Source organism: Periplaneta americana, chromosome 1 (genome assembly GCF_040183065.1).
Source record: "Periplaneta americana isolate PAMFEO1 chromosome 1, P.americana_PAMFEO1_priV1, whole genome shotgun sequence".
NCBI lineage: Eukaryota > Metazoa > Arthropoda > Insecta > Blattodea > Blattidae > Periplaneta > Periplaneta americana.
The window spans coordinates 214,215,291-214,237,952 of record NC_091117.1 but is presented as its reverse complement, the minus strand read 5'-3'; the positions used below and the strand labels follow the sequence as shown (position 1 = coordinate 214,237,952).

Sequence of the window (22,662 nt, the reverse complement as noted above, 5' to 3'; positions counted from 1 at the left end):
GGTGGATAGGTTCAAGAAAAAGTATTTCGTATAAAAACCCATTCAGAGGGAGTATGTTTCATTATGTCTGGTTTTCTTTTGAAAATAAATCTGAACAACTTTTATTTGAACTTCTTATGGACTTAGTTTGCAGTATTTGCTGCACAAGCCATTAGTATGCTATAATTTTAATAGCACAATAGAGAAAAAATTGGTAGGAAAATTAAGTTTCACGATACTATTATATTGTACAACATATAAAATATGGACATTGCGATAGTTGTTTTCTTTACAGTCCGACACGGTTTAATAAACTAGTGTGAGAAATGAAGTTTTGCCAATTTAAGGATTAAGGCCGGTATTCATGGTCAAGATATGTCATACTTATATATAAGTCGAACTTAAATCTCGTCTCAATTGCAGATTTCGGTCCAAATAAGTAGTGCTTATTTTATAAGCTTTACTTTACAAAGTCTGACTTCATGAAGTTGAACTTATTGCAATTCATAGTGACTCAAGTGCGACTTATGTTATGAAATAAGTTAAAAACCATTCAGAGAGAGTATCTTTCATTATTATGGAAGCAAATAACTTTCAGAATGTCTGGTATTCTTAATTGAAAATTAATCTGAAAAATGTTTATTTGAAGGTCTAATGAACTTAGTTTGCAGCATTTGCTGCACAAGCCACTAGTATGATATAATTCAGCTAACAAATAAACGTAAAGAAATTGGAACATATAGGCCTACACTAAAGCAAGGAAAAGAAGAACCGGAACATTAAGATATCAAGTAATCGGTTCACCTTTTGTCTCCAATGCGGATGTATTATGAGCTGATAAAATGTTCCTTTTATCAATACAGTTCAAAGGTTTGTCATATTTACAGATGTGAAGTAAAAATATATTTATTTAATGAATCCTTTTACTTGCTACAACGCCAATGGAATGCCTCCTGATAATAGAGGTCGACCTAGATTAGTACAACAGATTGCAACACACCATTCTGGAAGTTTTTATCCTTGTTTCAGTAAACAAGTCCAAGGAAGAACAATTTCTACAAAACAAGTTTAGTATTCAGTTAATCATAAATCTATGTGCGTGTTTTAGAGTGTCAATTCCAGACTAGAATTTAATTAATTAATGTGATATACAATAAAATATTTATTTTAGCACGTTACTAGTTATATACTAATGTTAATATGTTTGCAGTATACGAATTTTTGCCGGTGATCTCTACTTGGATTTTAATTTCATTAGCTGTTCTCGTTTTGTACTTGGTCGGTACCGTAAACCATGATTTCTACAAGAAAAGAAATATTCCTTATATAAAACCGTTACCATTCTTGGGAAACATTTCGCCATTGTTATTCAGACAAATGTCAGCGTGTGATTTCGTTCTTCATTTGTACAACGAGCTCCGAGGACATCGATATGGAGGATTCTTCACTTTTTCAAACCCTAGATTCATGCTGAGGGATCCAGAGCTGATCAAGGCTGTATGCATCAGGGATTTCGACCACTTCACTGACAGAAACACACTGCTGAATGCAGACATGGAGCCAATAGCCGGGAGGGTACTGGCCTCTCTTAACGGTGAGTAACAACTTGGAATAGTAACAATGTAACTGGTGTGTGTTGAAGTCAGAAATCTTTCCATTTATAAATGCAGATAAATTTACTTGCTTAAAATTAACATCAACGTAAAAAAATAAAAATAATGACGGATAAACAATAAAATATGTAAGTTAGTTAAAGATCATCATCAACATCACGGGTTCAGCCGGTAGGCCCGTTCCGTCCCCATTAGAATTGTTCTCTCCAACGAAACTTAGGACGTCCAACGTTTCTCCTTCCTCTTGGAGCATACTGGAAAGCTTTCTTGGGAATTCTGTGATCCTCCATTCTTTCTAGATGTTCCATCCACCTATTTCGTTGATTTGTTAACTTTTGTGTTAGTCCCTCTATCCCTAATTCTTTTCTGATGTCTGCATTCCTCTTGTGTTGTAATAAAGAATATCCCGCCACTGATCTTAGGAATCTCATTTCTGAGGCTTCTAGTCTCTTTCCGTTAAGGTCCATGTCTCTGCTCCGTAAAGTAGTACTGGAAGGGCTACTGTTTTGTAGAGTTTTAACTGTGTTTCTTTCGTTGTTCTTTTTTCTAAGCTCCGTCTAATTGTTCAACATATACCTTGAAATCTATGCATCTTTTCTTCCATATCTTTTTTTTTCCACATAAGAAATGTTGCATCCTAAATATTTAAAATTACTAACTTGCTCAATAATTTTGGAGTCAGTAACTATTTTCGACCTTTTATGCTGGGTCCCTATGAAAGCCACTGTTTTTGTTTTAGTGTGTGATATTTTTAAATTATAGCTTTTGGTTATTTGACTCAGTTTATAAGCTGCACCTTGGAGGTTGTATTCTGTATCAGCAATCACCACTTGGTCGTCTGCAAAAAGTAGGCAATTTACAGGTGTTTCATCTAAGATAAAATCACAGTTTAAAATATTCAGCCAGTCATCAATGGCTTCGTTAAGATATATATTAAATAAAGTGGGTGATAGTGGGCACCCTTGTCTAACACCCGCATTAATTTCTGTTGTTAATTTACCTGGACTTTTCCCTTTGTCAATGCAAATATTGGTATTAAGATACATGCTACATAATGTTCTTATCAGATGTTGTGGGTATCCTCTTTTCTCCATTATTTTCCATAATTTTAGTTAAAGATCCGACTTATAACACAGTACACTGCTCAAAACAGTCTAAGGAACAAGTACAGCATTTGCTTCAGTTTATTATTCATAGCAGTGAAATGAATATTACCTGATCTAAGAAATAAACTACACATCTTGATTACACAACTTTTAACACTGTATCACTTCGGAATATGTATGATAAGAACTTTGTGTTAAATTTTAATGTACCTTGTTAACATGTTTCGACCTATTTTCGGTCATCTTCGGAACTGGTCGTTGTTGGTCTTGGCGCCTCTTGTTTCCTGTGAGGGTGCGTTCGTAGTGTAGAGTCAAAGAGTGTATGTGTTTTGAAATTGTGTTGTGTGTTGAGAATATCGTTGGGGTGTGTTTTCGTTTGTCTGTATATTTCATATTGTTCTAGTGTGTTGAGTTTCTGGCTTTTTGATTGGATGTGCAGTATTTCCATGTCTGTGTTGATGTCTCTGTAGATGTGGTTGGCATTTGTGATGTGTTCTGCATATGTGGAGGTGTTTTGTAATTTTGTTATGGCTGTGATGTGTTCTTTGTAACGTGTTTGAAATGATCTGCCTGTCTGTCGTATGTAGAAATTGTTGCAGGTGTTACATTTGAGTTTGTATACGCCTGTGTGGTTGTATTTGTTTGTTTGTGTGTTGAGATGTTTTTGTAGAGTGTTATTTGTTCTATATGCGATGTTTTAGTTTAATTTATTGAATGAGGTTGCAATTTGATGTGTGTTTTTGTTTTCGTATGTTAGTGTGATGTATTTTTTGTGTTCTTGTGTTTGTGTTGTATTCTTCTGTTTTTTTTTGTGGTTTTGTTTGGTCTTACGTATTATGTCGTCTATTAAAGTTCTAATCATATATATTCCGAAATAAATTCCCTTGACTAACAAACAAATCAAGTAAATTTAAATGATTAGTTTTCAACAACAAAAAAAAAAAAAAAAAAAAAATCAAAATAAACAATACCGGTAACTGAAATTCTGCACGTTGAGTAAAATGTTAAAAACATTTTGACAGGAAAAAATTGAATAATACCATACAAATTGAAATGAATCCAATTCTAATTGTCCCTTAGACCATTTTGAGCAGTGTATTAAGGTTGATTCCATTCGAAATATTAGGTAATTAAAAATGAAATCATTGTATTTGTGGAAGTCTTTTTTAGACTACTCCTACTATCCTTGCCAGCATCGAACTATTTCTACACCACCACCACCACCACCACCACCACCACCACCACCACCAATATCCAAATCTGGCTTTCTGGTATAGCCCCCTGTGAAGCTGGCTCGAATAATTTCAAGGGAAAAATTGTTCCGGGGCCGGGTATCGAAACCGAGACCTTTGGCTGAGCGCGCCAACCCTCTACCGATTGAGCTACCCAGGAACTGTGTCAGACACCGGCTCAATTTTTACCTTTATAGCTACATACCTCAAATGGGCTGACAAGACATCAAAGACCCAACATTAAGTGCACACAAATTCTGTGTGTGACTTGAATTGAAGAGTTCAGAACCATAGTGGGCCAAGCGCCACTTACTAAAACCGTAGAAAACTAGAGTTAAAATGAAGTTATTACCATAATTCAATGGAAATGTACAGCAAGTAATATAAAGTATACACATTAAAACTAAATGATATGTCAATCTTCATTAAAGTATGGTATTCACTTAACTGTAACCCTTGCTTTCTCCGTTTTTAATAAATGGTGCTTGGCCCACTACGGTTCTGAACCCTTCAATTGTGGTTTTCTGTTAACAATTAGTGACTATATTATGCACATCTCACTTTCAGGTATAGTTAGCTCCCTTTGAAGCTGACTTGAATAATTTCGAGGGAAAAATTATTCATTATCAATATCATCATCTTTATCAATGACAATGGGCAACGTCTTTAATAGTGTTGTCAACTTTTGTTTGCTGGAATACCGCACAGAAAATAATATTCCTAGAATGCGGGAGGGGTGGATCAGTATTATCAGTGTCGTAGTAACATTAATAGCAAATTTGTAACATTTAAAAATCAAATCCATGAGTCTAATTTAGAACTGTGTCAATTGAAGAATCCAACCGTTAAATAATAGAGATTTATTACTAGTTCTTAGCATTTCCTTCTTGTTTCACGGGACTGCTGCTGTATCTGTGCTCGAAAGGGGAAAATAGAGAAACCGATTTATTTATTTATTTATTGATTTATTGATTTTTTGATTGATTGATTGATTTATTTAATTTTATTTTATTTATTTTATTTGATTTATTTATTTAATTTGATTGATTGATTTAATTTAATTGATTTATTTATTTAATTTGATTGATTTATTTATTTCATTTGATTGATTTATTTATTTCATTTGATTGATAGATTTATTTATTTATTTATTTAATTTGATTGATTGATTTACTTATTTATTTAATTTCATTATTGGTTGATTGATTGATTGATTGATTTATTTAATTTCATTGATTGATTGATTTATTTATTTATTTAATTTGATCGATTGATTGATTGGTTTATTTAATTTTATCGATTGATTGATTTAATTTGATTGATTGACTGATTGATTTAATTTGATTGATTGATAGATTGATTTAATTAGATTTATTTATTTATTTAATTTGATTGATTGATTTTTTATTTAATTTGATTGATTGATTGATTTTTTATTTAATTTGATTGATTGATTTATTTAATTTGATTAATTGATTGATTTATTTATTTAATTTGACTGATAGATTGATTTAATTTGATTGATTGATTGATTTAATTTGATTGATTGATTGATTTAATTTGATTGATTTAATTTGATTGATTGATTTAATTTGATTGATTGATTTAATTTGATTGATTGATTGATTGATTTAATTTGATTGATTGTTTGATTGGTTGATAAATTTATTTATTTATTTATTTATTTATTTATTTATTGATTCTGGTGTAGTTAAGGCCATCAGGCCTAATTCGGAACACTTCTGAAATAGTGACAACATTTTTGAAAAGGCATCGTTTTAAAAGTCACGGTGAAATATTAAGAAGTCTTTTTCTGAGCAGAATCAGTGTGAAAACAAAAGAAGTCTTACGGTTAAAAACATTAGTTATCGGAAAATAGGGGTCTAGGAACACTGGGGAAGTTTTGACTGAAATACTCTGAGTTAACTTTGTTCACATCTAAGTCTAGTATAATAATCCCGAATATATTGAAGTATTCCAATAAGAAATCATTATTATATTTTTAATTTCATACAATAGATTCTATCAAAGATTGAGGAATGTATCGTAAGACTCTCTTGCTCTCTCCGATACACTGCATTTCATCACAATTATTCATTTTAAGTAATTATTTACATGTATATACATAAAACTATAATTACATGTTACAGGGGAGGAATGGCGTTACTTGAGATCAATAGTCTCTCCGGCATTCAGTCCCAGCAAGATAAAGGATCTCTGTCGGGATATGAGTGAGCGGTCACAGAGATTCTTTGATTTTCTGGAGAAACAAGATGGTCAATCTGCTAAATCCGGCCTCAATATTGAGAATGGTATGTTATTATTGTTCTCACTTTTCAGATAAGTAGAATTAGGATATACATTGTAATTTACTTCATTATGTATCATGTTTAGTCAATATAATCAGACGCTTTTCCAATTCACTGCGGGTTAAAGCAAGGAGATACACTATCACCTTTACTTCTTAACTTCGCTCTAGAATATGCCATTAGGAAAGTCCAGGATAACAGAGACCGTTTGGAATTGAACGGGTTACATCAGTTCCTTGTTTATGCAGATGACGTGACTATGTTAGGAGAAAATCCACGAACTATTAGGGAAGACAAGGAAATTTTACTTGACGTAAGCAAAGAGATAGGTTTGGAAGTAAATCCCGAAAAGACAAAGTATAAGATTATGCATCGTGACCAGAATATTGTACAAAATGGAAATTTAAAAATTTGGAAATTTATTCTTTGAAGAAGTGGAAAAATTCAAATATCTTGGAGCAACAGTAAACAATATAAATGACACTAGGACCTCCACGATCTCCAGATTTCAATCCGGCCGACTTTTGGTTGTGTGGTCGTCTTAAAGAACGAGTTTTCCTGACACATCCGACAACTCTACTGCAACTGAAAGATGCCATCTCGCAAGAAGTTGCCAATATTCCAAGACATTATCTGCAAAATGCTGTGCATGGTGTCGCAGACAATGCTGTACGTTGAAGAGAACGACGGACATCTTCCCAATGTTTTGTAAACCTCGTTGTTTGCCCGACACTGTGATGATTTTGTTTTTTTTTCCCCTATCTCAAATATTATAATATTTATAGCGGTTTATTGTTTGAACTGACTTTTGAAATACCCTATATTTTAGAACAGCTTAGCTGCAAGAAAATTATTAATTTTGGGTTAGTTTTATCAACGATGCCTAACGAAGAATGTGCTAGGAGTGTACAGCTTAATCAGTGGGTTGAAGAACATGCAAATTTAGCAACTGATGGTGTCTCATTATTCATATGTATAACAGAAAAACCATCAATAATAGTAAATTGTTTTTTTTTTTTTTTCAATTTTAAGAGTGCATAATTTGTTATTCTTAATGCATATATAGGCCTAGTGATTTTTAAGTTAATACGTGCATGCATATTTTGCCTTTTTTTCAGTGCATATGAATCCGCCTTCTTTATGTTGAAACTGAAAACATCGAATACTCACAGCTATCTTAGGCTTATTTAGCTCAGTGAAGTACATGAGTCAGACAGAGAGAGAGACAGTGACCGGATGTTTTTAATTTCAGCAGTGTGAAGGATTTGTTTTCACACTGATAATGTCTCCACACTTAAGGCCCATTCACAATGAAAATTAAACATAACCGTAACATAAGCACAGAAGTTTGCGGCCAGGTTACCAAATGGGATCATTCACAATGATTCACAATAAACATTGACATAAACATTGCCGTTAGACGTTAACATGAAAGTTTGCAAACTCCAAACTTTCATGCTTATGCTTACGTGATTTGCAAACAGTACACAATCGTGGAGCGCTGATCCATACGACAGAATATGAGAAAATGGCGTCGTTGTTATGTTTCCATGGTTACCAAGTATCTTTGCGGTTATGTTCATGTTTCCATCGTGAATGTTCTTGATTTTACCGTAACATTTACATTTTTAACTTAATGCTTAAGTTATGCTTCATTTTAATTGTGAATGTGCCTTTATCCTTCTTACAAGTCCTCTTCCACGAATCGAAATCATTATCGTAATGGTCTTCAGGATAGGAGATATTCTGTGACCAGTGTACAAGGAGAGTATTGTGGGAATTCAGTTTACTGTAAAAATCAGCCAAAGTTACACTAAGATGATCTGTGCTAACCTTCAAAAGATTTTTAGTTCGCATCAGATTAATCTAATTCACTATACACACAATAGGCCTATTTGGGGGGGGGCGTATTCACAGTGTTATAAGGAGATCAATAGTAGGTCTAATGACACCAAAACGTAAAAGTAGTGTTGGATATCCACTGACATTTGCTAGGTGTAGACGTACTTTTTACCACACTTTCAATAAAACGTATATTCTTCCAAACAGTTGATGGACTACTCCAAGTGGAAATGACAGATTTGGCGAGCAGATATTGCACTGATATTTTGGCAGCCACTGCACTAGGCGTCGATTCGGACTCGTTCAGAAATCCGCACAATGAGCTCTACAAAATGGGTCAACTCATCGGCAACTTCGAGGGAAACGGAGCTCTTATGCTACTGGGGCATTTGTTCAATCCTAAACTTATGAAGGTAAATCTTATTACTAAGAGTAAAGATGCGAATTGAAGAGTTAATGCCATAATATATTATCTGTCAAAGATCTGGTTTGCTGTAATTAAAATACTTTCAAATCAATGGCTGAGGTGTAATATGAAGGCGTCAGCTTGTTTCGCCTCGCATTTAACCAGTATTACGAGTAGTCTGTTCATATGAGTAGTTTGTTCGCACGAGTAGTTTGTTCGCACGAGTAGTTTGTTCGTACGAGTAGTTTGTTCGTACGAGTAGTTTGTTCGTACGAGTAGTTTGTTCGTACGAGTAGTTTGTTCGTACGAATCGTTTGTTCGTACGAGTCGTTCGTTCGTACGAGTCATTTGTTCGTACCAGTAGTTTGTTCGTACGAGTAGTTGTTCGAATTGGTTTTCATAGACATTTCTTACACTTTTTTCTATGAGAACACATCAATTACAAAAATTCTTGTGCAAATGTATTTGAAAATGGGTTTCGAGGAAAAATATTGCTCAGAACGATCAAGAAGATAGATTTGTCGATGGAGTATTAAAGTTATTCTTTTGACGAGTATTTAAGCGTTGATTTAAAATATTTAGTTTTTGTTCGGGTTTAACGAATGCGGATTTCACTAGTTTGTTGATACTTACATATGACTTTTAGAGAACCCGGAGGTTCATTGCCGCCCTCACGTAAGCCCGCCATCAGTCCCTATCCTGAGTAAGATTAATCTAGTCCCTACCATCATATCCCACCTCCCTCAAATACATTTTAATATTATCCTCCCATCTACATCTCGTCCTTCTCAAAGATCTTTTTCCCTCAAGCTTTTCAACTAACACTCTATATGCATTTCTGGATTCGGCCGTAAGAGCTACATGCCCTACCCATCTCAAAGTCTGGATTTAATGTTCCTAATTATCTTAAGTGAAGAATATAATGCGTGTAATTCTACGTTGTGTAACTTTCTCTATTCTTCTGTAACTCCACCCCTCTTGGCCCCATATATTTTCCTAAGAACCTTATTCTCAAATATCCTTAACTTCTGTTACTTAAAGAGTGACAGTCCATGTTTCACAACTATACAGAACAACCGGTAATATAACTGTTTTATAAATTCTAACTTTCAGTTTTTTTTTAGAGCAACCGAACAATAACAGGCATTTTCCAAATTTATTCTGCGTTTAATTTATTTTCGAATGTAATTTATATTTGTTAATGTTGCTCGAAGACATCTGAATTTTTCCACCTCGTCAAAGGATAAATTTTCCATTTTTATATTTACATTTCGTACTATGTTGTCACGAGACATAATCATATATTTCGTTTTTTTTTCTAGACTTACTTGCTTTAAGTGTAATTCCTTTGTTTTCTCTAATAGTTTGTGGATTTTCTCCTAATAAATTCACATCATTCACTAGTTTGTTGATACTGTTGTTTAAATCACTAATGGATTATTTTCTTGGTATCTAGAATTATTTCATCCTTAAACGATACACCTGAGAGTTGCAAAAGTGTAAGCGAAACTCCTTAACTTCACCTCATCTCGCCAAGAAATTATGTAACTCTTGACTTGTTCCGCATCTTATCGTTTTAATGTTAATGTAAGATCTATGTAATTTCTTCATTTAGTTTCATACAGCCATAAATCGCAGTTGTTATATTTATCCCTTATTACTAGCTATGTAAATGTAAGAAGCAGACGTTCTTTTAATATTGCAGTTCCTGGGGCTGCCAATTGTACGGACACGTGCACTGGATTTCTTTCGGGCGCTAACGCAAGATCTGATGTCTTCAAGAAGAAAAGAGAACATCATCAGGCAAGACGTGTTGCAGCTGCTGATACATGCTAGAAACTCTGATGAAGAAAACGCTAAAGGTACCAGAGTGCGATGTAACTTACGTAGGCCTAGTAAATACGCCATGTCTCAAAAAAGGACTTTAAAAATTTATACGTTTATAGAAATATATCTTTAAGAAATGTTCAAGGTGTCATTTTAAAGCAAAACAAATCTAATTTCGACTCACGTAGTGCCGTAGTACCAAATTCAGACACAGGAGCGCCACATCAGTTTCAGTACAAAAAAGGTTACTTTTACTGGTGCGGAACGTGTTTGCCGTGTTTTGGTTTCACTTCCAGAAGATGGAGCACCACCTCACTACCAGTACGATGTTCTTGAGCTACTTTATCGGCGTTTCTCCAGGTCGTTGGATTGGTCATGCAGGACCAACTGCATGGCCACCTCGCTCACCAGATCTGACCCCCCCTCGATTTTTTCCTGTGGGTATTCGTCGAAGATCTTGTGTACGTTTCTCCTTTACTGCCGATCTTGCTGAGCTGAGAACGCGAATTACAGCCGGAGTTGCAGAAGTGACTCCTGATCTGCAGGCTCGTGTGTGGCAAGACATTGGCTTTACGTTGGAAGTCTGCCATATCGTAAACGGAAGTCACATCAAACCAAAATAACTGCTTGGTAGAAACTCGATGTGTTTTTCTTTAAAGTAACACCTTAACCATTTCTGTAAGCTATATGGATAAATTTCTATAAACTTATAAAGTGTGCGTGTGTGTGTGTGTGTGTGTGTGTGTATGTATCCAATGCCCACCCAATTCACTTGCGTGATTCGGGCTCCGCATACTGCGGATAAATAGCAGAACTGTGACCCATTTTCTAGTTGTACACCACTTCGGCGGGTCATGCTGTACATGATGTGTATCTGTGGAGTGTTATGTCGTGTACTATGGTAAGTGTATGTGTAGGTGCTTGTGTAAGTGTAGTGTAGGAAATGAGTGAATATGATGAAGAAGGGAGAAGGGGAAACCCGGTCCCGGCACGTAACCTACTCCTGTCGAATAGCACGAAGGGGGCCGCCAGGCTTAACGTCCCCATCCGACGGACGAATCACTATCAACAGTAACATATGCCTTCTCTTCATATGCACTGCGGAGAGATTTGGGATTTAACCCAGGCATATTGGTGCACAGTCTAGTCATTAGAAGTTGTCCACCGCCATCTCTCCTAGTCCCGAGGAATCGGGAAACGAACCCGGGCCGGCTAGTCTGGAGGTAGACACGCTACCACAGAGCTAACTAAGCTTATAAAGTTGTAAAGTCATTTTTGATACACGGTGTACAGTTCTAAAATGTTACGGAATATGTAATGTCAAGAAATAAAATCATTATGGTTGCTTTTCGTCGTTTAAATCCCTACTGGTCACTGTGAGTTTAGGCTGAGGTATGATCATTTTATGGATGCCCTGGAAACACCATTACGGCATAATTAATTATTCCAAATGTATTGTTTTCATGATCTACTTTTTAACATATATTATTTGTTTGCTTTTCGAAAGGTGAGCATTAACTTTATATGCATTTCTAAATGTTTACTACTCTGCCATTATTTAATGGTAGAACAATTGAAGGAGTCCATAATTGTACCTATTTTTAAGAAGGGGAACAAAACCAACTGTGGTAATTTTCGAAGAATATCACTTTTGTTGACGTCGTACAAAATTTTGTCCAATATTCTTTTGAGAAGATTAACTCCGTACGTAGATGAAATTATTGGGGATCATCAGTGCGGTTTTAGGCGTAATAGATCGACTATTGATCAGATTTTTTGTATTCGACAGATAATGGAGAAAAAATGGGAGTATAAGGGTACAGTACATCAGTTATTCATAGCTTTCAAAACGGCATATGACTCGGTTAAGAGGGAAATATTATATGATATTCTTATTGAATTTGGTATTCCCAAGAAACTAGTTCGATTAATTAAACTGTGTCTCAGTGAAACATACAGCAGAGTCCGTACAGGTCAGTTTCTATCTGATCCTTTTCCAATTCACTGCGGGCTAAAGCAGGGAGATACACTATCACCTTTACTTTTTAACTTCGCGCTAGAATATGCCATTAGGAAAGTTCAGGATAACAGAGAGGGTTTGGAATTGAACGGGTTACATCAGCTTCTTGTCTATGCGGATGAAGTGAATATGTTAGGAGAAAATCCACAAACGATTACGGAAAACACGGAAATTTTACTTGAAGCAAGTAAAGAAATAGGTTTGGAAGTAAATCCCGAAAAGGCAAAGTATATGATTATGTCCCGTGACCAGAATATTGTACGAAATGGAAATATAAAAATTGGAGATCTATCCTTCGAAGGGGTGGAAAAATTCAAATATCTTGGAGCAACAGTAACAAATATAAATGACACTCGGGAGGAAATTAAACGCAGAATAAATATGGGAAATGCGTGTTATTATTCGGTTGAGAAGCTTTTATCATCCAGTCTGCTGTCAAAAAAATCTGAAAGTTAGAATTTATAAAACAGTTATATTACCGGTTGTTCTGTATGGTTATGAAACTTGGATTCTCACTCTGAGAGAGGAACATAAGTTAAGGGTTGTTAAGAATAAGGTGCTTAGGAAAATATTTGGGGCTAAGCAGGATGAAGTTACAGGAGAATGGAGAAAGTTACACAATGCAGAGCTGCACGCATTGTATTCTTCACCTGACATAATTAGGAGCATTAAATCCAGACGTTTGAGATGGGCAGGGCATGTAGCACGTATGGGCGAATCCAGAAATGCATATAGAGTGTTAGTTGGGAGACCGGAGGGAAAAAGACCTTTGGGGAGGCCGAGACGTAGATGGGAAGATAATATTAAAATGGATTTGAGGGAGGTGGGATATGATGATAGAGAATGGATTAATCTTGGACAGGATAGGGACCGATGGCGGGCTTATGTGAGGGCGGCAATGAACCTTCGGGTTCCTTAAAAGCCATTTGTAAGTAAGTAAGTAACAATAATAATTTAAACATTTCCGTTTCTTAGTGTTGGATGACGACACCATAGCTGCGCAAGTGATGTTAGTGTTCATGGCGGGAGTTGAAACCGTGTCCACACTGCTTTGCTTCGTGACTAACCTCCTGGCTGTGCATCAAGATGTACAGGCACGTCTCAAAGAAGAATTGCAATCGTTGGCTGAGAATATTGGACCAGAAGTGGGCTATGAGGACCTCCACAATCTGAAGTATCTCGACATGGTGATCGCAGGTAAGATAAAATCTAGCTTCAAAGATCTTGTACCAACGTTGTAAACACTTTCGATGACGACAAGAACCATTTGTCTTCTTTCCCCGACTCGAATATCAAAGACAGTTGCACTCTATCAGGCATGTAGACACATTTGTGAGCAAAGCAGGGAACTTGTGAGACTAAATGGATGGTGAATGTCACGTGAAGTCCTCGTTATCCGGGGACAACGTTCTTTTACGTGCCGTGAATATACAGTACAAGGAGCGCTCAGATTTACTTCCTTTTTCAAGGAAACAATCTTAATGATTTGTATCGTAGTGGACACAATGCCTAGCACGACAGCCAGACCGTCTAGAGTAGCTAGTTAAGAGAATAACTAAAGAGTGGAATATTCCAGGATCTATTACAGGAGGGAAAGAGCGATTTATTCTTTATCGATTGATAAACAGAAAAGAGAAACAAGGGTATATCACAGTCTAGTATATACAGTCGCGAAGCTCAATACGTAGTAAATATGCAAACATTAGATAGTTGCTCGCCACTAGGGTCGCTAATATCGCCTCATTACAGGCAATGCAAAATAGAACCGTCACAGTCTATTGTTTCTAGCACCCTCAAAACTCAAGCTTCGTGACTGCATATAGTAGACTGTGGGTATATAGTTAGGGTCACATAAGAACAGTTCCTAAACAGCAAATATTGCCGTCTTGTCAGTGTTGCCAACTGTTACCAGATATCATACGATCCTACGTACTAAATTACTTATTTACTTACCGTACTTTATGTTGGAAGGTTATTCTAAATAATTAAAAAATTTGTAACATATTTTCGTAGACAAACTATACGGAAAAGGGATCAACATGTCAAGTATTTTGTCTGGCAATACGAAATTCATTTGTTTGACTAAACAATTGACTCACGAGACCTAACCTAAAAATATATTTTGACCACTTGAAATTATTAGTACTAACTCCGGAAACTTACCTGACTATAGTCTTGAATTATAACCACAACCCAACACATAAAATAACTATTATGTATTAATATTAATACTGATATTAATTAATTATTAGTATGTGCAAATTTCTTTAGCTTCCAGTAACTGGCTCAGAAATCTAGTACAAATTTAATTTCTTGGAACTCCAGTACCGACAAATTTAATATTGTCGATATTTGTCTCGACTACCAACATACCAGTTACAAAATCACTACCATTTCTAGTATTTGTCTGTATCGAAATTCGAAACGAAGTTGGTAAAAGACATTTTTAGCTTCAAAACACTAGCCAATTAAAGAACTGATACTTCTGAATAATTGATTCTGTATTTGTAATACTCTTTTACCCTTAAAACTAAATAAAAAAGTTAATTTACTAACAATGTCAAATTAATGTAACCCTGAAAGTATTGAGATTAGGACAAATGTTTATATGATGGTTTTTGCTCAGAATGTCTTCGGAAGTAAGCTCCGTAAGTGACGGTAAATCCTCGTGAATCACCCTGTATAAACCTTCACATTAAGTTTATCCGCCATCTGCGTAACACGTTAATTTTATTTCCATTTTCTTAATTTGAACTTCATAGCGATTATCTTCTTATATTACATTATCCAACGCAATTAGTTCTAAATTACTTTAAGGTTGTTTATACAGGGACATAATTTTATTTTTACTTCAATTTTTATTGTACCTGAGTTTTTGAATGTACTTCACTCCCACCCCTTCTACTAAGGAAGTTCCAACTCCACACAGAACCAAGACCGCAGATAGTAAGCAGTACTGAGTTACTGAGTATAGTACGTTCCAGAAATATGTTCGCGTTTTCCAGTGACGAAAGAGCTTTCAATATTGAATCATATTTTCGCACAGGTACTGTCCGTTTGCCTACGTCGCATCCCGATTTCCCCCACCTGCTTCTGCTCGCCCCTCTGTAATAGCTGGGTTGTCTTAGCTCTTTTCTGAAAACATTAATTTCTCTTAGGAATTGGACGTTTACGTAATATTATACAGCTGTTTAATTTAACTTAAATAAAAGGGCCTCGTTAAGTAATTAACTGTCACGTGATTTCCTCTCTTTCTACAATCCTGCGGCAAAACCACTTTGACGGACAGTAGATAGCATGTCTGAGTAATTTTATATTTTCGGGTCGGGCAGAAGTGAAGATTGAATTCACAGTACGTAGAGTAGGTACAGAATTATTTCAACATGAGTTACTAGTACGAAGGACGAAACTTGCAATTGGAATTAGATGCAATAGTCTATAGTGCGATAATATGCACAAAAGTACTGAAGCCTGTATCGAAATGAACGGCCACCATTTTCAAAATTGTGTTTAAATATTCATATTATGATTATTTTCCAATTTAACTTCTTTCTCTATATTGTATGCTAATGTGCTGTAGACAGTATAATATACACTGCATAATGAATACGTTCGCATGGATAACTCACTTCGTGAGTAAAAACACTTATTCTTAATACAGTACTGTACTTTGATTAAAGAAAAACCTAATGAAAATTATCAAACTCAAAATCGCGATATTTCCTAGTTTACGTAAACGGATGAACTACTTTTCTTCCTTCCTATACCTAGTAGAGTGATTTGTGTTTTACGCCAGTATCATCGAACTCCAGTCTTGGAGGGGGGAGCAAGCGGTGTTTCCGGTTCTCTAAAGGTATAGACAGGTTAATATTAAAAATGTTAGTAAAAATAAAATGATGTCCCTGTATTTGTCTGTATCGAAATTCGAAACGAAGTTGGCAAAATACATTTTTAGCTTCAAAACACTAGCCAATTAAAGAGATGTTACTTCTGAATAATTGATTCTGTATTTCTAATATTTTTTTACCCTTAAAACTAAATAAAAAAGTTAATTTACTAACAATGTCAAATTAATGTAACTCTGAAAATATTGAGAATTGGATCCATGTTTATATGACATCTTTTGCTCAGAATGTCTTCGGAAGTAAGCTCCGTAAGTGACGGTAAATCCTCGTGAATCACCCTGTATAAACCACATTAAGTTTATCTGCCATCTGCATAACACGTTAATGTTATTTCCATTTTCTTAATTTGACCTTCATATCGATTATCTTCTTATATTACATTATCCAACGCAATTAGTTGTAAATTACTTTAAGGTTGTTTATATAAAGCTAATGCCATCAGTAACGTTAACCAGAATAAAAGTTATTATCTCCCAATTTTTCAGAAACCTTAAGGCTGTACCCTCCTGTCGAAGTAATAGACCGCAAGTGCGTCAAAACCTACACGATTCCAGGAAGCAAGACGTGTGCCGAATTCACATTCCAAGAAGGAGAAGGCCTGATTATTCCAGTGTACTCCATCCAACACGACCCGGACTATTTCGAGAATCCGGGTCGCTTTTTCCCGGAGAGATTCAATGACAAGAACAGGAACCGCATCAGGCCGTTCACTTACTTGCCATTCGGGGTTGGTCCCCGCAACTGTATAGGTATGCACCGTGGACAGGATTTTATACGTTGGAGAACGGCTAGAACAAGCCATTCATTTTTATAACTAGCCATGTAAGACATCCTGACATTTCACCGTAATCTTTCGTTCAGACTACTTACTTACTTACTTACTGGCTTTTAAGGAACCCGGATGTTCATTGCCGTCCTCACATAAGCCCGCCATTGGTCCCTATCCTGAGCAAGATTAATCCATTCTCTATCATATCCCACCTCCCTCAAATCCATTTTAATATTATCTTCCCAACTACGTCTCGGCCTCCCTAAAGGTCTTTTTCCCTCCGGCCTCCCAACTAACACTCTATATGCATTTCTGGATTCGCCCATACGTGCTACATGCCCTGCCCATCTCAAACGTCTGGATTTAATGTTCCTAATTATGTCAGGTGAAGAATACAATGCGTGCAGTTCTGTGTTGTGTAACTTTCTCCATTCTCCTGTAACTTCATCCCTCTTAGCCCCAAATATTTTCCTAAGCACTTTATTCTCAAACACCCTTAATTTATGTTCCTCTCTCAAAGTGAGAGTACAAGTTTCACTACCATAAAGAACAACAGGTAATATAACTGTTTTATAAATTCTAACTTTCAGATTTTTTTGACAGCAGACTGGATGATAAAAGCTTCTCAACCGAATAATAACAGGCATTTCCCTTATTTATTCTGTGTTTAATTTCCTCCCGAGTATCATTTATATTTGTTACTGTTGCTCCAAGATACTTGAACTTCCCCACCTCTTCAAAAAATAAATTTCCAATTTTTATATTTCCATTTCGTACAATATTCTCGTCACGAGTCATAAACATATATACTTTGTCTTTTCGGGATTTACTTCCAAACCTACTTGCTTCGAGTAAAATTCCCGTGTTTTCCCTAATCGTTTGTGGATTTCTATACTGTTTGTAAATGTGAGTTAGGTCTACGTAGTTATCTATGTTTGTTGCATTTGGCAATCTTGCGAAAAAATTTTCTTTAAATTTTTATTTTAAGCTTACATCTATTGTTTAGTCAACTGCCCGAAGACAGGTTTGAACCTCCAACCAGAATGGAGGTATCGTGTGGTTAGCACGATGAGCCCCCCAGCCGTTATAGCTGGGTTTGCGTAACCGGATTTCGCTACGTAACGTAGCTGCCCAAGTCCATCACGATGCTGGATGGGCACCGGTTCCATACACTTCCGTAAGAAAATTTCTTCCCCCATGAGGACTCGAACCAACGCGCATTCCGTAACACGAGTCCTAGGCAGGATGCCTTAGACCACGACGCCACGGCGCGGGACGTAGTCAGAAAAAGTGGTGTTTAATTTTAAATAGAATATATAGCATTAACATCAGTTTGGATTTGTGTCACATTGTTTTTCATTAATTTTTGTGTTAAATCAGATATTCGGATATCTTTTATGCGATTTTATTTTTTACGTAAAAATTTAGGAAATAAACAAAACTCGACTTTGTTTCGTCTTTTCTAAATTTTCCTTCGTTCTGCATCACAGTATACTACGCTGTGTTCACAGAAACATTCCGTGATTATAAACTGTATAATTTTGTAACTATGAGTATTACGAAATTCATACCAGTGACATTAGAAAGAACGGTTCAAAGAATTTCAGAGAATGTGTAATTGTAATTGTTGCCGGAAAACAATAGATGGCACCGTAAGAAAAAAAATCAGAGCAGTGAAAAAAGTAGGGCTCAGAGTTCTGAATTCACAACTGGCCTGCGTCTGTGTTCATTATAGAACGGAGTGGCCCATGAAAATTTTAGCTCTCCTTGGCAACGGTTTGTTCACAGTATACAGTAGAGACAACTCTTGTCGGCACCTTTGATGTTATTGGTACTAAAATCAAGCTCAGGGAAGTCTAGTTCTCAATGAATCTAACCATGTCGCTAGTATCGGCAGAGCTAACAGCTGATTTTAGCGATCAGCTGTTCAGACATGCTAAACTTTCAGATGAAACTTTGTATTAACTGTTGTAATTATTCCTTTGTTCTGTAGTGATATTTGTGTCTTATTTTGTAGGTCTAATGAAAATTCACTTTTTCTTTTCAAAATACATATAAAATTGCAGTGTTCATGATTGACGTAAAACATACTATTAGCGAAGTGCTACCGTTTTATTCTGTTTCTTCATATCCATTGCATTTCATCTTGGAGCACAATATGTTGTAAAATACATACATCAGGGAAACATTTAATAAATAAACAAGAATTCTAGGTAACCTGTTATAATTAAAAATGTGTGTTCACTATATATCCGATGTAGGCTACTAATTGTAGGCCTAACTACCTAGGTGTACAAAGAGGGTCTAATAATTATCTACTGCAACTTTTATCACATAACTACGTACGTAATCCTTAAATAATTATGGATTGCTGCACTTTGTGGACAATTCTTAACTGGCAACAGTTAAATCCCGGTAACTTCTTTCACTTTTCCTTTACAATATTAGGCTACGTTTGAATTACAATATTCTTACCTTCTTCCATTTTCGTAAAATATATATTGCAGTAACAACACATTTGAATTAACAAATTCTTACCTTCTTCCATTCTCGTAAAGGATTTTTTGTAGTCAGTAATACAAATTCTTAACTCCACTCCTAGACACAAGAGCCTACACCAAACCCTAATTACGTCTTATAATTTTGTAATAGTCGAACTCAGAAAATAATTGTCTTGCAAAGTTGGGTTATTACTATGGGCAAAAATCATTATGTATGTAAATTTTGACACTTTTTAACTCCTTCATACGTATACTAATTACTTATCTCTATACAAGCCTCGAATCAGGAAATAATGCATTCACGGAGTTCAAACTACGGCATGTTACTACACTGGCAAGGGTCATTGCTCATATGAATTTTTGTACCTTTTCAACCGCTCTTTCATAGCTAGATCCAAGAGCTAGCTGTACACCAATGTAATCGGGTAATTATTATGTAGCCGAGGTTATGTTTTCTTTCACTTATTTAGAGACATTCTATTCAACCGATACAGTTAGAAATTTTAATGTGTACGTTAATTCCAATTTGGAAACCAAAATCAATATCAATGTACAAAATATTACTGTCAATAATAGGAACACTCATGTAGGTCTAAGCATAACGTTACTGGTATGAAATAATATCCATCACTAATATAATGTTATTAGCTAGACAACAAAATTTTATTATATCCATTGTTGACGTAACTTCATCGAAACGAATGTCGTGATCTATGTAGCTAATGATTCAATACTACGTTACGAGCATAAGCATCTACCAGTAACTAAAATTAGCATCAATTAGTGAATATGTTCATGATGTATACACACGGAAGTAGTTATTATTATGATTATGTTGCCATTCCTTTGCCTCATGTCTTTCAAATTGTTAAAAGATGAGTAATAAATCTTTTCAGTTAATATTAAATTATGCCAGCCTGTCGTAGATGGAGAACCATCTGGTGGAGGTTCCAGACAATACACCCGGTTTCGTGACATGCGCTCTCAGAATTTGTTCCCACGAAATGGGCTAGTTGACCTTACTGTATCTTCTTTATACTGTGGTTTGTTGTTAATTGATTTGTATCTTTCTGACTAGAAATAAAACTTTCTTGAGTTTGATTTTCTTATTATATTGTATTCGCGCTACAAAAAGACGTTGTTCCTGCTCTTTAGTTTGTCGTTATGGCACTGTTGGATAGAATCAAATTCTGTTAAATGGTGTGAATGTTTACATTCCAACTCAGTGTGAATTCTGCAGCATTTAGAGAGTTATGGCGAATCCACATGAACGTAGTTGGTGTGTATGGTACCACCTCAGAAACGTGTTGGTCAGTGTTGCCAAGTCAGCGGTTTTGTAGCTAAATCTGGTGTTTTTAGGACTATGGTCAGCTACAGAATTTTACCGTCAGCGGCTAGCTATTTATTTGTTTTTTTTTATGATTCCAGAGAGATATGTTAAAGTTTTTTTCTGTAAAGATGTTATAATTCTTTATATGTACTTGGGGACAATGTTAGTTAATCATAAACAAGAGTTTAGTATGGTATTAACACACTTTTTCATTGTGCGAGTCTAAAATATCAACTTTTTATGTGAACTCGATTTGGTGCAACCACGTCATTTCCTGCTTCAACCATTGTTGTACAAATAAGGTTATTCGTTAACCTCTTAATCTAATGAATGCATTGTTTTTGTAAATGAATTGATGTATTTAATCATGAAGAATAGATAATGAACTGAATTATTATTTTCATTTACGTGTATTATTCAATTTATCATTTCGCATTACAGTTTATGTACTGGTAACAAAGATATACTTAAAACTTAAAACCGGATTCATTGTTAGCAGGCGCTTCTCCAGCTCAGTGTGAAATCAGATTTCGAACCGACTGGTTTGACTGTGAATGTGATTATTTCCGAAGTGTCCAGTATATTCTTGATCTACTTCATTCAATTTTGAAGAAATATGCCTCATAAGACTATATACGTACAAAAGTTCAGAGATGTGTGAAAAAAAAAAATCTGTTGAAAGATTCGGTGGAAGAAGTTACCGATGATAGTTCGAAAGCTCGGTGTAAATGGTGTTAGGTTATATTAAATGCAAAACATTGGGATTTAATTAAACATGCTAATTATACACACAAAAAAGAGTACCGAGTGTTTTTCTGTTGTTCGACAACATAATATTTCCATTCACAACAAGCTTCTGGGCAGAGGTGAGTGTTACTTCAATTTCCAGAGTATTATAAATATTACAATTTTTTTAAATTTGGAAGCTAAAAATCTCCAGTTCCTATAAAACTATACAGTTTATATTTCAAATTTGAAAATTATGTGTTAAGAAAAATCTGGAGTTTTTTAAGTATACTTTAGCGGTTTTTTTTAAGCTTGTGCAGCGGTAAATGGAATTCTGAGTTGGCAACACTGGTCTTGGTAGTTGGTGCCGCATGTTGAAACTCCCGTCTGAATGCACGCTGAACTTTCATTACACTCCGTGTACTATGGTATTGCAATACACTACGTGAAGTTAACGAACTACTTTTACTTACGGCAGAATAAAATTAGGATGACGCATAAAGAAGCTTAAGGATTGTGATATTAACGACATAATTAGAAATATAAAATAATTTATGGTACATGTATGATTATGTAATTATGAATCTGCTGTGATATAATTACGACTTCAATACAGTTTAAGCAAAATGTCTGTACTTACAGGGATGAAGTTCGCCTTGACTCTCACCAAGCTCACCCTCTTCAATTTATTTCTGCGGTATGATCTGCACGTGGTGGATAGAACTCCGAATCCAATTCGTCTGGCCAAGATGTGCTTCAATAAAAGAGTCGATGGTGGATTTTGGTTAGGGATGAATGCAAGATAAATAAGTACAATAACTCATTTTTTTTTTTCAAATACAAGGTTTCTACTAAAGAACTCCGGGGTTTTAAACATAACATGAGAAATAAGTGAGGTGAAAGCATCTTATGTTTCACGCCTGTTCAGCAACTCAAAATGTTTGGTGCAGTATGAATGGATCGTTAGTTGGCACAACTGGAACGGAAATGTAGAGGCATTTGTTTGTTTTTACATTTCACTGTTCACGATGACAACGCCACAGCAGAAAGAACAGGCTGTAATTTGGATGATTGAAACTTATTGTAACAGTTCAACG

General features: G+C 35.4%; 1 protein-coding gene across 1 annotated transcript; it reads left to right on the top strand.

Moving 5' to 3' along the window:
• Positions 1 to 981: 981 nt before the first annotated feature.
• On the top strand, positions 982 to 22,398 carry LOC138707965 (cytochrome P450 9e2-like). Its single transcript, XM_069838060.1, has 7 exons — positions 982 to 1,573; positions 6,081 to 6,242; positions 8,289 to 8,494; positions 10,193 to 10,349; positions 13,310 to 13,531; positions 16,725 to 16,988; positions 22,208 to 22,398. The coding sequence occupies exons 1-7, from the start codon at positions 1,180 to 1,182 to the stop codon at positions 22,369 to 22,371; spliced, it is 1,569 nt and encodes a 522-aa protein (XP_069694161.1). The 5' UTR covers positions 982 to 1,179; the 3' UTR covers positions 22,372 to 22,398.
• The last annotated feature ends 264 nt before the right edge of the window (positions 22,399 to 22,662 follow it).

What these genes read in the sequence shown, in the direction of transcription:
- LOC138707965 (XM_069838060.1), top strand. Translation starts at nt 1,180, where the DNA reads ATGTTTGCAGTATACGAATTTTTGCCGGTGATCTCTACTTGGATTTTA. An exon ending in TCAATCCTAAACTTATGAAG is followed by an intron (nt 8,495 to 10,192) that starts GTAAATCTTATT and finishes TTAATATTGCAG; the next exon opens with TTCCTGGGGCTGCCAATTGT. An exon ending in TGATGAAGAAAACGCTAAAG is followed by an intron (nt 10,350 to 13,309) that starts GTACCAGAGTGC and finishes TCCGTTTCTTAG; the next exon opens with TGTTGGATGACGACACCATA.